General features: G+C 45.9%; 1 protein-coding gene across 1 annotated transcript; it reads right to left on the bottom strand.

Moving 5' to 3' along the window:
* Positions 1–3,042: 3,042 nt before the first annotated feature.
* Positions 3,043–4,091, bottom strand: G0S2 (G0/G1 switch 2). Its single transcript, XM_032393138.1, has 2 exons — positions 3,877–4,091; positions 3,043–3,737 (listed from the first exon to the last, which is right to left on the bottom strand). Exon 2 carries the CDS (start codon positions 3,717–3,719, stop codon positions 3,408–3,410), a length of 312 nt encoding a protein of 103 aa, XP_032249029.1. The 5' UTR covers positions 3,720–3,737; positions 3,877–4,091; the 3' UTR covers positions 3,043–3,407.
* Between the last annotated feature and the right edge of the window lie 10,107 nt (positions 4,092–14,198).

The raw sequence follows: 14,198 nt of genomic DNA, 5'->3' as shown, positions 1-14,198 counted from the left end.
ACCATTAGGTTCAACCACCAGGTTAAGGTATTTTCTAAGAGGCAAAAGCCTTTGTTAGATAAACTTAATTGGTAAATATTTTATTTTGGAATTAAGTTCATTATTATTATTTAAATTCAAGTTAGTTAATATATAAATTCATTATTTTTAATAGTCATTTAGGAAGAAGGTAAATATTTGTCAACATGCTGAGAAAAAGAACAAAAAGGCACAGGAAACACAGAGGGTGTGTGTGTGTTGGGGGTGGAGGGAAGGGTTCAGAGAAGCAGGCTGAAATAGGAAATATATCCCCTATTTGGTGGTTGTACCAAATAGAATCCCAGCATTTTTTTTTTTTAAAGATTTTATTTATTTGAGAGAGAGAGAGACAGCCAGAGAAGGAACACACAAGCAGGGGAAGCAGGAGAGGGAGAAGCAGGCTTCCCACAGAGCAGGGACCCTGACGCGAGGCTCCATCCCAGGACCATGACCTGAGCCGAAGGCCGACAATTAACGACTGAGCCACCCAGGTGCCCCTAGAATCCCAGCATCTTATAACTGGGTGGGACCTCAGAGGTCATAAGACCAATTTCCCTTCCAAATTCAGAAATCTCCTCTCCAGTTTATTTCCAACTTCTGCTTGCATGCTTTTAGTAATGAGGAGTTTACTATACATCACAGGGAAACTCCTTATGTTTTGAGTTACTCTGATTTCTTAATGACCTGAGAATTGCTTCCTTCTGCTTCTCTTTGCTACTTTTAATTCTGCATTTTCAAGCCACATAAAATAAGTCTATTTTATTGGACTTTATTGAATCAATATGGCAGCCTTTCAACTATTTGGAGGCAAGTATGTGACAGGATTTATTGTAACTTCTCTACTCCTCTATTCAATTGTTCTGTATGTGACAGGGTTCCCAGGTTTTTATATGCCCAAGTCCCTCTGATCTAAGTAGGTTTTTGTTTGTCAAGGTCTCTCTTGAAATTTAACAACTGAAAGCTGTTTGCCAGGTAACTGCTCTAAGCACTATACATGCATTGTCTCATTTAATTTGCAAAATTATCACACGAGGGAGTCACTATTTTATAGATGGGGAAAGAAGTTAACTAACCAGAGGTAGAGAGTTTATAAGTAACTTGTCCAAGGTCTTAAAGCTAGCAAATGGAGGAGTCAGAATGCAAACAGAAGCAAATCCAGGAGGTCTCTTTTAACTTCTTTGGTTTCCCACCTGCCAGATTGTAAAGTAAAACAAATCCACCTCCTCATCCCCTTTTCTGGACATTCCACTTCTACCAATAAGATGTTAGGGGTTTTTTTTGGCAGACACTTGTTGGCTTATCTTGGGCTTGTAATCAGTGGAAACACCTAGGTCTTTTTCACATGATCTGCTGCTAGAATAAGCCTTCCTAATTCTGTGGCCATGCAACTGGATGTTTGGAACTAATTCTGTACTGTATCTTCTCTGTTCAGTTTCAGTTGATTAGCTTCAGGGCATGCTTCCAACCAGTTGAGTCGTTTTGAATCCTGACTCAGCTCTGCATCAGCAACAGAATTGATATGTATACCTCCTGTCACTTCTCCTAGGTTGATGATAAAATTGCCAAACAGGATAGGGCCAAGGACCATTTCTGTCCCTGTGTGGGGAGAGGGACTTCTATTTGATAACAACCATAGTCTCCCGAGACCACCCCAAAACCTTGATTCTGAAACTATTAAGCAAACCCTTTTTCTTTCCTTTCCTTTAACCCAGGGCTTCTCAACCTCTGCCCTATTGACATTTTGGACTGGAGAATGGTTTGTTGTGGGTGGGTGTCCTGTGCATTCTAAGATGTTTAGCAGCATCCCTGGCTTCTACTCCCTAGATGCTAGTAATAGTGCTCCTCTTCCCCTACCAGACAACCAGAAACGTCTCCAGACATTTTCAGATGTCTCCTGGGGGAACAAAATTGCCTCTCCTTCCACTGAGAATCAGTATTCTAATTTCATAAATAGATTACTTGAGCAATCAATATTTAGTAAGGACCTATTATTTGTCCAAGACTTGGTAATTTCTTTTTTTTTAATTTTTTATTGTTATGTTAATCACCATACATTACATCATTAGTTTTAGATGTAGTGTTCCATGATTCATTGTTTGTGCATAACACCCAGTGCTCCATGCAGAACGTGCCCTCCTTAATACCCATCACCAGGCTAACCCATCCTCCCACCACCCTCCCCTCTAGAACCCTCAGTTTGTTTTTCAGAGTCCATCGTCTCTCATAGTTTGTCTCCCCCTCCAATTTCCCCCCCTTCATTCTTCCCCTCCTGCTATCTTCTTCTTTTTTTTTTTTTCTTAACATATATTGCATTATTTGTTTCAGAGGTACAGATCTGAGATTCAACAAGACTTGGTAATTTCTATAAACACTAAAGAGGAAGAGGAAGACAAGGACCTTGATCACAAGAAGTTTATACTCTATCCCTGGAGGGAGAGGACTCAGATGGGTGATAACCAGTCTTTTCTCCTTCTAACTCAGAGCTTCTTACTATGATTTGAGTTGATGGGGAGGAAGGCTGGGTAGAGCTAGAGATCCAATTAGGCATTCTTGGGGGCTTGGCCTTCTGTCTTCAGAACAGCTAGCTAGTTTTCTTTCCTCTCTCTCTCTTGTTAAAATACAGTTAGGAAGAAAGAAGTATCAGTCATAGGAGCCTCTGGTCAGGTGTGAGATGGCAAATAGGTTTTTGCCCTAGAATTAATCAGTATCTGCTATTCGTGTACTGTAGCTCAGAAGTTGATTTATCTTCCGATCTTAAAATGCTAAGCCTGGTGGGATTTAATAAAAGTTTCTCTCCTGTCACCCGTACCATGAAACAAAAACGAATCCTCAACATACTTATAAGCATGTAATATGAATATCAGAGTCCCTAACAGTGACGCAAATGCTGCCTGCCGGTCACGCAGCTGGTCTTCCCGCAGTGCTCAGCTAAGACCCCCTTGGGCAGCATGCTCACCCTCTCTGCTGTCCACCCCAGGGAAACATGCCCCCCAGGAATCAGATACCTAGCCATAGTATAAAACGAGAGTTTTATTTCAAAATGCAAAATGGTGGTATAATAATAATAATATATTGTAATAATAATAATAATATAAAAAAGCATTCCCCGCCTTCCGCCCTAGTGCAAAATGGTAGATGCACTCATATAGCTCAAAGATACGTAATTTTGGACATGTCATCCTGCAATGCTGCACAGCAGCAACACTTAATCCCAAACTCCTTTGGTGGATCCGTGTGGTAGTTCAGTTCTGGAAGTCTGCGGCTTCTCAGATCTAAGTCCAAACAATGTGCACAGCACTCCTGCTCTCTTCCACTTGAGCCCGGCCCTACACGCGCTCTTTCTCGCACTCAGGCTCTCTCTCCACTCCCTCTGCGGGCTCCCAGGGGTCCTAGGAGGCGTGCTGCCGGTTGGAGAGCGCCCGGCTGCAGAGGACGGCCTCCTGCTGCTTGCTCTTCTCCCGCAGGGTCTGGGTCGCGAGGACCTTCCGCTTTCGGGCCACCAGCAGCTCGGCCACCGCTGCCTCCTCGTCCCGCCGGCGGCTGGCGACCGTGAAGGGGCTGCACACAGTCTCCACCAGGCCGATCACCACGCCGAAGAAGGCCAGCAGGCCGCCCAGCACGTACAGCTTCACCAGCTTCCGATTGGGCCTCCGGGCCATCAGCTCCTTGGCCAGCGGGATCAGCTCCTGCACCGTTTCCATCTCGGGGGCGGGGGTGACCTGCGGGAGGGGCGGCGCAGGAAAGGGGACCGTTCAGCCACGGAAGGATGGCTCCAGCCTGCCCGAGAGCCCCCTCGCTCGGCCGTCCCGCGGGCAGGGGGGCCCGCCCCGCCGCGCTCTGCCACCCGCCGGGGCTCACCTCCGAGGCGCAGCGCGAGCAGGAGGCAGCTCGAGCCGGGGGCGGCGGCGGCGGCGGCGGCGACGGGCAGTGCGTTCTCCTCCTCCTCCTGGGCAGCCGCGGCTCTTCCAGGTGGAGACTCCGCAGCCGGCACCTTGGACGTGCCCCGGGGCCGCTTATATCTTTCCTCGGAGACCCGCCTCCCGGCCTCCCTTGGCCCGGGGCCAGCGCCGCTAGCGCCAGAGGAACAAGGGGGAAGGAAGGAGGGGGGAGGAGGGGGAAGGAGAGGGAAGGGCGCGGAAGGACCTAGGTGGAGGCGGCCAGGAGCTGTGCACGCCTGGGCCTCGTGAGCTGGGAGTCCCAGGCAGGGGAGACCGCGGCGGGGGTGCGGGGGGGCGGGGTGCGGCTGGGACGCAGGAGGTCCCACGCCGGGTGCGCACACCGGTGAGGACCCGGAGCCTTGGGGGGTATCGCGTACGTTTCCCACGGGACTCTTCCTTAGTGATGTGGGTGGGTGGCACAGCTTTCCTTGTCTGGGGTGGCCCGTGAGGGACCCCTAATGAGGACATCGCGGGGAGGGGGGCGTTCTACCTAACTGGAAAATCTTTAGTTTTTATTCCTAAGGGTTGTTGTCTACCCACAGGTGTGGGGATCAGACGGAAGAAGACAAGGGGAGAGGGATCCTGGTAAGGAGCAGAACCAGGTCTCCAGACTCTGTATGTGCTTCTGTTTCTTTCTGGCCTGACTGGTTTTATTCACAGGTGCTTGCCCTGCCAGGGTCACTTGATCGATAACTACTTATTGAGGGTGCCCTTTTGCACAGCTGTGTGTGTGATGCGTCTCTGCGCTTGCCCCTGTTTGTATATGTACTTCTGGGTATCATTAAATCCCAGTTATCCCCACTCCTACTTGAGAAGTGCAGCTGGGGGCTACAGGGCAGAGGAGATGGAAGCAGACTGTCGATAAATTTCTTCTGCTTGGTCTGGATTGCAAATACTTCATGCTCTCAGTAATTACTTACCACTTCCCTGGGTTTGGGGTTGCAACATCACTGTGCCATTTCAGCTTATAGAAACAGGGGCAGAAGGTTGAGAATAGAGGGTTTGGGTAAGAGCTAAACAGAGAACTCTTGGGGGGGGGGGCGCTGGCCGGCTCAGTTGGAAGAGCATGTGACTCTTGATCTGTGGTCCTAAGTTCAAGCCCCACCTTAGGTGCAGAGATTACTTAAGTAAGACTTAAAAAAAAAAAAAAACCACTCTTGGAAGCAAGGGAGGAGAGAAAGATATATTTTGGCTGGAATTAAACATCATCACCCTGGTGTGGAGGGTGTAATGATTTGGCTTTGGTTATCCATTTACCAGAGTTAGCTAGCAAGAGGGAAAAAGCAGAGGCAAGTGGGCCAAAGGGCTGCCAGCAGTTAAGGGGGAGGAGGAGGAAATCAGACTGTCCAGAAAATTGTAAAGGTCAGTGATACAATCTTGCAACAGCCTCCTGTGGGGAGGGACAGGGAAAGGGGCTGTTTCAAAGATCAAATGTTTGAGTCCTTTCCTGGGGGGGGGGGGGCGGTTAGGCAATTTCCCAGACAATTCAATTAAAAAAGACAACCATAACAACTACCCTTTGCCTTGGCTATTAGCATTTAAGGTAGTAAGATTTGTGTGTGCATGCGGATCGGCAAGGTTAGTTAAGCAGCAATGGTAAAATTCTGCCTTTTAGCCTGCTCCCAAGCAGTGAAGGTGACATGGGGTCAAATAAGGGTTATTCCTAGAGGATGGTGAACACTGCTTATTGTTCTTTTAATGTTAGACAGGAAATTTCTGCAACAAGGGACCAAGTTGAGATTAATATCAATCTTGGCATTTTCTTTCTTTTTTTTTTTTTTTAAGATTTTATTTATTTATTTATTTGACACAGAGAGAGAGAATAAGAAGGGGAGAGGCGCGGGGCACCTGGGTGGCTCAGTCTTTGGGCTTCTGCCTTTGGCTCGGGTCGTGAGCCCAGAGTCCTGGGATCGAGGCCCGCAATGGGCTCCCTGCTCAGCGGGGAGTCTGCTTCTCCCTCTCTCTCCCCCCCTGCTTGTGTTCCCTCTCTCGCTGTGTCTCTCTCTCTGTCAAATAAATAAATACAAAAATAAAAAAAAAAAGGGGGAGAGGCACAGTGAGAGAGGGACAAGCAGACTCCCCGCTGAGCAGGGATCCTGAGGGGGGCTCGATTCCAGGACTCTGGGATCATGACCTGAGCCAAAGTCAGACACTTAACCGACTGAGCCACCCAGGTGCCCCAATCTTGGCATTTTCTTGGAATCTTCCTTAAAATTTTAGAGAAGTCTCTAATAACCTGGCAGAAATGATATGTGAGCCACCTCAAGATTTGTGAGTGTGCCAAACACTGTGGCTTCTGGAAGAGTGTATGATGTATACCTTACTATGGGGGCTTTCACCTGGTTCCTTCTCTGAAGGTGAGTCAGCCCAGCTTTGGTTGCAAAACTCCGAAATTGACTCCATCGTAAGCATTTCTGGTATTTCTGTAACTCAAAGACGAAAACCACATGTCTTCCGTGGTCAGCGGACTGCAGTTTATCTGGGGTTCCCCTTTTTTGTGATTTACTGTGGTAGAGCACATTACTGCCTGGATGAGTTCCCCTCTTTCCATCTTTGATAATCTGACTTTGACCTCCAGACCCCACCAGCTTACTGGCTGGGGCTGGGCAGAAAGAGCAGCAGGTGGTATGGATTGGGTGTGCCAGTGCATTTGGTGTTTCTGGTTTAGGTGGTAGCTGGAGCTGAGTAGGAGATGGTGGGAATAGAAGGCTGAGGAATCCACGATCAACTTATGTTTAGGAATTTCTGGTAGCTCCTCTGTGTAGGTGGGGAAAGAGAACCCAACTTCTAGGGTAGAGGGTTAGGTAGGGCTTGGGAAACTAAGCATGTGATTCAACAGTGCTGATGTCACTTTAGAGATGGAAAGCCTTATGTTACATCATACAGGCCAGACCAGCTGTGTGGTGATCAACCATTTCAGTGTGTCTAGGGCTGAGGGGTTTCCCTGAGTGCAGGACTTGCAGGGCTGAAACTGGGACAGCTCTGGGCTAATTGGGATAGGTGGTCAGCCTACCCTTGAGTCCATCCTAACATTTAATTGTGCCATTTCTGGGAAGGTAGGAAAGGCCAGTTTAAAATTTATTTTGCTTTCCAAATCCCTTTCTCCCAAACATTAAAATTAAAACAAACACCCAGAGCCATCTGCAGAGGAAACAATCACAAAGGGGCAGCAGGTGGTCCTAGGGGTGAGTGCAGAAGAGAGATAGAGCTGTCCCCACAACTGTGCCTTAGGGATTGAAGGAACAGGGGACAGAGGCCTTTTGGATGAATGGTTGTATATGAGCCTCAATTATTAGTAGTAGTATTTTGTTACCAGCTCCTTGCCACCTACCAAAGTCACTGCCCACCCCTGGTATTATAGGAGGCTGAAGGGACAGGATCATCCATCATAGGAGATAGGATAAAATCATTTATAAATCTTAAACTCCATTTTTTTTCTAGTCCTTGAGTTACTTTCATTTCATGTACACTAGTTTTGGAGAGGTTTCTTCTCTCTAGAATATCAGTGGATGATTTTTATTTATTTTTATTTATTTTTAAAGATTTTATTTATTTATTTGACAGAGAGAGACACAGCGAGAGGGGGAACACAAGCAGGGGGAGTGGGAGAGGGAGAAGCAGGCTTCCCGTGGAGCGGGGAGCCCAACCCGGGGCTCGATCCCAGGACCCTGGGACCATGACCTGATCCGAAGGCAGATGCTTAGCCAACTGAGCCACCCAGGCGCCCCAGTGGATGATACTTAAATCTACATGTCTAATCTTTGTCTTCCTCTGGTTTTGTAGACTAGAGTTCTAGAGTCTAGACATTTCTGTGTGGATCTGCTTTTATGACAAGCTTAACACACTTTAAGACTCCCCATATTCTCTGTACTCTGACAAACTAAGTCACCTTCTCAGTATCCTTATTGTTAGCAGAGGCATCCCCATCTTACCTATTCTCTGGAGAAACACTGTGGCATTTTCTTAGAGAGGCCTTTCCTGACCATTCTATCTTACCATTCCCTACCCAATGCCCAGCTTTATTTTTCTTCATAGCACTAGCACCTGACTTTATATTGATGTAACTGTTGCTTTGCTTTTGTGTTATCTTCCATGCTCATTGGAGGTGGATAAGCTTCATGAGGGCTGGGACTGTATTTTGTTTTTCACTGTGTCCCCAGAGCCTCCTATGATCCTTCGCATATGGTACGTCCTTAATAGGTAGCTATGGGATTAATGAATGTCTTCCCCATTGGACTGGCAGGGGAGGAATTATGTTTATTAAGTTTGCGTGCAGTTAGATGTTTAGTGGATGCTCAAAGAAGCATTCAGGTTTTTTTTTTCTTTCTTTCTTTTTTTTTTTTTTTTTTAAGTAGGCTCTGTGTCTAGCATGGGATTTGAACGCACAACCCCGAGATCAAGAGTTGCATGCTGTACCAGCTGAGCCAGCCAGAAGTCCCATTTTTTTTGGTTTTTGACAGTTTTCTTTTCTCTTTTGTTGTTGTTCTTTTTTTTTTTTTTTAAAGATTTTTATTTATTTATTTGACCAGAGAGATACAGCAAGAGAGGGAACACAAGCAGGGGGTGTGGGAGAGGGAGAAGCAGGCTGCCCGCTGAGCAGGGAGCCCGATGTGGGGCTCGATCCCAGGACCCTGGGATCATGACCCGAGCCGAAGGCAGACGCTTAACGACTGAGCCACCCAGGCGCCCCCCCCTTTTTTTTTTTTGCCTTTAGTCCTTCCCTCTGTAATTTATCTCAAACACTACCACCAAATAAATCTTCCTAAAATTAAATTTTTATTCTTAATTGCCTGCTTAAAACCTGGATCATTTCTTTTTTTTTTTTTTTTTTTAAGATTTTATTTATTTATTTGAGAAAGAAAGAGTGAGAGAGAGAGCCCAAGAGGGGGTAGGGTCAGAGGGAGAAGCAGACTCCCTCTGCTGAGCAGGGAGCCTGATGTGGGACTCGACCTGAGCCAAAGGCAGTCGCTTAACCAACTGAGCCACCCAGGCACCCCTGGATCATTTCTTATTGCCTACAAGGACTCCTGGATTCTGCATATTGGGTTTATTTGATTGATGTTCTTGGAATCTGAGACTTCTATGATCTGCTCTTCTGCTCTTCCCTACTCATCTAAATTTATATTCCATTCTTCTCCAACAAGAACCCTTTGCTCCACAGATGGGTTTCTCATGGCCCGAGAAACAGTCCATTCTCATTGTGGCTGCCTCATCTTGGCTCGTAATCTTCTTCCTACCTGAAATGCTGTTCTCTTTCTACTCTGTCTCCTTTCTTCAGTTCATGTGCTCCAAGAAGCCAGCAGCACACCCTGATCTCTCCTTTCTGTGAATTTCAGCCGCCTTTGTGGCTCACCGTGCACCGGTTGGCGCTGCGTTGTGTACTGTTTCATACAGCTCTCTCATTGTTCCCTGTGGGCTTGCCCGGTCTCTGTGGAAGACCAGATCTTTGTACCTTTCATGGTGCTAACGTATAATAGGGGCTTAATCAATACTAGTTACATTGACCTGAAAGTCAGTATTGAGATTAGAGATTGCAAAATGATCAGACTCTCTTGGGAGGTTATTTTAGGCACAGTGGCTTGTCCTTGGCACAGAGCCTTGGGGGTAAGATTGCCTAAGACCTGGCAGCTTGGCTTAGTTCCTTCCACTCTGGCTTCCTCACCTTTCACTTGTACTCCCAGCTTAGTGTCTGACATTGCAGTGATTGGCTTACTCTAGGGCACTCCTCCAGCCTGCTCCTGGGACCCAGGGCCTTGACAAATCCACACTGGTGAACAGACCCCTCGTAGACAGTTCGCTCATGACTTCTGGCCAAGCAGAACCACTATCTGCTGGACCATGCAGGATGTGCTGGGAGCAGCAACACCCTACTGCCCACATGCCACTTCTGAATTGTACTAATCTACTCTGTAAGTTTGAATCAGCATGGAATTTTCCCCAAGCTCAAATGCCAGCTAGACTTAAGAGTATAGGGCTCTGGGGTCAAACAGACTTGGGTTCGTTCAAGACCTGGCTCCTCTTACCAGCGTCTGACCTTGGACAAGTGACTTAACTTCTCCCGTCTCGTTTCCTCGTCTGTAAAGTGAGGGTGATGATCACACCTAATAAATGAGGTGTGGTGAAGCCTGAATGAGCTGGAGCACTGGCAAGGGCTTAGCAGTCTGGCACGAATAAAAGCAATCATTACATGTTATTGATTCAGTCATTATTCTGTTGTCTTTGCCCCCTGCTCAGGTCAGTAATTCCTGTGGTCCTTTATCCCGGCCCAGGTCATTCACATCCCCTAGGTGACATATAGGCAGCGATAAGGTCCAAAAATGTTTATTGAAGCTGGCCGGGTATCTGATACTGTGTTAGGTATTGTTATGGAAAGCAGAATACAGCACTGTTTTCACCCTCATGAGGCTCATAGTCAAGTAGAGGACTCAGACATTAAATAAGTTATTACAATATACTGGGATAAGCACAATAATAGAAATATACACAGGTAAACAAATAGAATAGAATGAGAAATAGATTTTTTAAGGGTATTTATTTATTTATTTATTTATTAAAAGATTTTATTTTTATTTATTTGACAGAGAGACAACCAGAGAGGGAACACAGCAGGGGGAGCAGGAGAGGGAGAAGCAGGCCTCCCGCAGAGCGGGGAGCCCGATGCGGGGCTCAATCCCAGGACCCTGGGATCATGACCTGAGCTGAAGGCAGACGCTCAACGATTGAGCCACCCAGGTGACCCTAGAATGAGAAATATATTGACTGATTCAGTTTGGGGAGGAGATGGTCAAGGAAGGCCTAAGAGTGGATGATGCCTGAGCAGCTGAGGGTATTAAAGGATGGATGATGTTTACCTGGTGACTCTGGGAGGGAGTGGGGGTTCAGGGTTAGGGGAGGCCTGGAGTGAGAGAGGGCTGCATATAAAAAGGATGGGTTGCATGAGAATACGTTGCATGTTCCAAGAGAAGTTAGGCAAGATTGGCCTCAGAGCACAAAGGATGGGTTTTAGGAAATGGCAGGAAATGAGGGGGAAGTAGTAGGCAGGAGCCATAATGAACAATTACCTAAATGATTGCCAACATATATGATGTCTAGAACTATTGACCACTCCCCTGTTCTAGAAAGACATTGTCCTTGGCTTCCATGTCATTGTATTCTAATTTTCCTCCTGTTCTATTCTGGACACTCCTTAGTTTTTTTTTTTTTTTTTTCCCCCTCACTTCTGCCTTTTTAAAAAAAAATTTTTTTTTAAGGAGACTCCATGCCCAGCATGGAGCCCAATGCAGGGCTTGAACTCATGACCCTGAGATCAAGACCTGAGCTGAGATCAGGAGTTGGGCACTTAACTGAGCCACCCAGGTTCCTCACCCTTTTGCCTTTTATACGACCTCTGAATATCAGCAGTTCTCAGGACTCAGTCCTGGAACCTCTTTTTAAACTTTACATCCTCTCTTTAGGTGATTTAATTTACTTGCGAGGCTTCCGTTATGCCTCTGTGCAGATGCTGTACACATCTGAGCCCTAGACCTCTGTATCTGCCTGCCCAGGCTATGTCTTAACTTGAATATCTTGCAGCTATCTAACTTTCCGCATCTGAAGCCAAAGTCAATATTTCCACCCCTAAAATTTGCACCACCATCTTGCTTCATCTAGGCTTCACCATCTATCTGGGAGTCCAGGTCCTAAGCCTGGGAGCCATCCTTTTCTCCTCTCTCTCTGTCACCTCTCATATACAATCATCAAGACTTGTCATTCTGTCTCTTAAATATCTCTTGACTTTATTTGCTTTCTATCCCCCTTACCACCCTCCTAGTCTAAGCCCTCATCATCTCACCTGGACTATTGCTATGGTCTCACAACTGGTCTCTCTGCCTTGGGTTTTGACCTAGCCAATCCAATTAATCCAATCCTATCCAATGTAAACTTAAGAAAAAAAAAAAGAAAAAGAAAAAAAGCAAACCTTATCATGTCACTCTTCTCTTTAAAACCCTTCAATGGATCCCCATGTTGCCCTTTGGATCGTGGCCTGGATTCTTAGCATGGTGTATAAGTTCCCCCATGATCTTGTCCTTGTCTGTTTTTCCAGTTTCATTGTATGTCCCTCAACCCTTGTTCTCTAGGTGCCAGCCACACTGTTCGGTTCTTTCACAACTTCAGATCCTTCCTTGTGTTGTCCTCTCCACCTGGAACACTTTCATCATTTCCCTTGATCTTATGAACTCATACTCATCCTTCAAGTGTCAGTACCCTCTCGCTGCCTCAGGGAGGCCTTCCTTGGTGCTTAGGTGCTGCACGGTCCCACAGCCATTTTACTTTCCCTTTCATGACTCTTGTGTGTCTGCGTTGCCAGACTGTAAGCTCTGTGAGGGCGGAGACTATCTCTGTCTTGTTCAGTGTTCTCAGAGCTAGCACAATGCATCATCTATTGACTTATTTAATCATAGCTATCAATTTGCCTTATATTGAATTGGTTATCCTCTAGGCAGTGGCAAAAATTGATGAATCTCAGGCAACAGAACAGTTCAATAAGGTTGGTGTTTTAAGTAGATCACTATTGGCATAGTGAAGAATGCGTGAGTGGAGCAAGACTAGAGGCAATAAGTAGGATGTTGTCAGAGCAATTAAGGGGGTGAGGGACCGGGCTAAGACAGAAGTAATGGGGAGAGAGGGAGACAGATTTGAGTGATGCATTGTAGGTAAAACTGGAAGGCTTAGTGCAATAGAAGAGAAAAGGAGTCAGAGAGGACTCCCAGGTTTGGAGAAAGAAGAAGGAACACATTTGGGGAGGAAGAGAATGAGTTCCATTTTGGATATATTGAGTTTGGGCTGTTTATGAGACATGCAGGCAAAGGTGGTCATTAAGCAGTTGTATATGAATCAGGAATCTGGAGCTCTGGAGAGAGATTGGGTTGCCAGTTGCAGATTTGAGAGATTTCAGTGAGTTGGGGGTGGCTGAGATCTTGGGAATGGGGGAGATAACCCATGAGGGAATAGAGAGGAGAGAGAAAGGATGGAAATATGGGGACCGAGGAAATACTGATGCTTGCATAAGGCTGGTGGTGAAGCAGAGCAATAGGTCTTATTTCCTAAATCAGCTTGCAGAGAGTTCGGTTCTAAGAGTATTAATCACAAAATCCGATTCTCTTCCTTCACATCCAGAATCTAGGCCAGGAGCCCTCTTGGAATAAAGAACTCATTTCTAATGTAGTGGGCAGAATTTTAAGATGGCCTCTGACGTACAAGCCCTATAAAGCCCCCAGGGTTTGTGAATATGATGGGATAGTCACTCCCATGATTAGGTTATATTATATGGACAGCTGATTTAATAGAATTAAACATTCAGTTCATCAGTCACTTGAACCACATTTCAAGCACTCAACAGCCACAAGTAGTTACTGACTACCATTTTGGACAGTTCAGGCACAGAACATTTCCATTGTTGTAGAAAGTTTTATAAGAGAGCACTGGGTCTCAATCCATGGAACTGTGGGAAACATCTGGGAAGTGGTTCTCAATTCTGGCTATAGATGCTGCCTGAATTCTTTGTTCCTCTTCATAACTAAAACTGTTCATTAACAGTTTTCTATAATCACTGTGTCCATTTCTTCATCAACCATTCACTCTTTTGCCCACGTCCATCTGGTTTCCATTACCACCACCCCAAACAAAAGCTAATGGGATGTTTATTGAATGAACTGGATTTTATCATTCAACAGATAATAACTCTTTCTTCCTTCTAGAAACACCTTTTCTCTTTGCTTCAGGGACACTGCACTCTCCTGTCGAAGAACAGGAAAACACTGTACCCTCCTGTTCTTCATTGTACCACCTTAGTTTCTTCTTCCCAGATTTCCTTCGTTACATCTTTCTTTTCTATCAGTCAGGGATTCTCAACCTTGAACACACATTCGAATCACTGGGGAGCTTTTAAAGTTTCTGAACACTAGGCTAGATCAATTAAATCAGAAATCTCTCCAAGTAGAACCCAAAGATCACTAATGTTTAAAGCTCTAAAGGTGATTCTATTGTGCAGCCAAGGTAGTGAATTACTGTTCTTAATGTTGGGGGTATTCTAGGGTCTTACCATGATTCCTCTTCTTCAGCTATATTATTTCCCTAGGTCAATGGTTCTCAGTCCTGGCTCCACTTTAGAATGAATCATCCTGGGAGCTTTTAAAAGCCATCATTGCCGGGGAGTTCCCTAAGATGGATCAATTCTAAATTCCTGGCGGTGATTTCTAAGAT

Source organism: Phoca vitulina, unplaced genomic scaffold, assembly GCF_004348235.1.
Source record: "Phoca vitulina isolate PV1807 unplaced genomic scaffold, GSC_HSeal_1.0 scaffold71, whole genome shotgun sequence".
NCBI classification, from domain to species: Eukaryota; Metazoa; Chordata; class Mammalia; order Carnivora; family Phocidae; genus Phoca; species Phoca vitulina.
The sequence above is the reverse complement of the archived record's forward strand: the minus strand, read 5'-3'. Positions and strand labels throughout refer to the sequence as shown.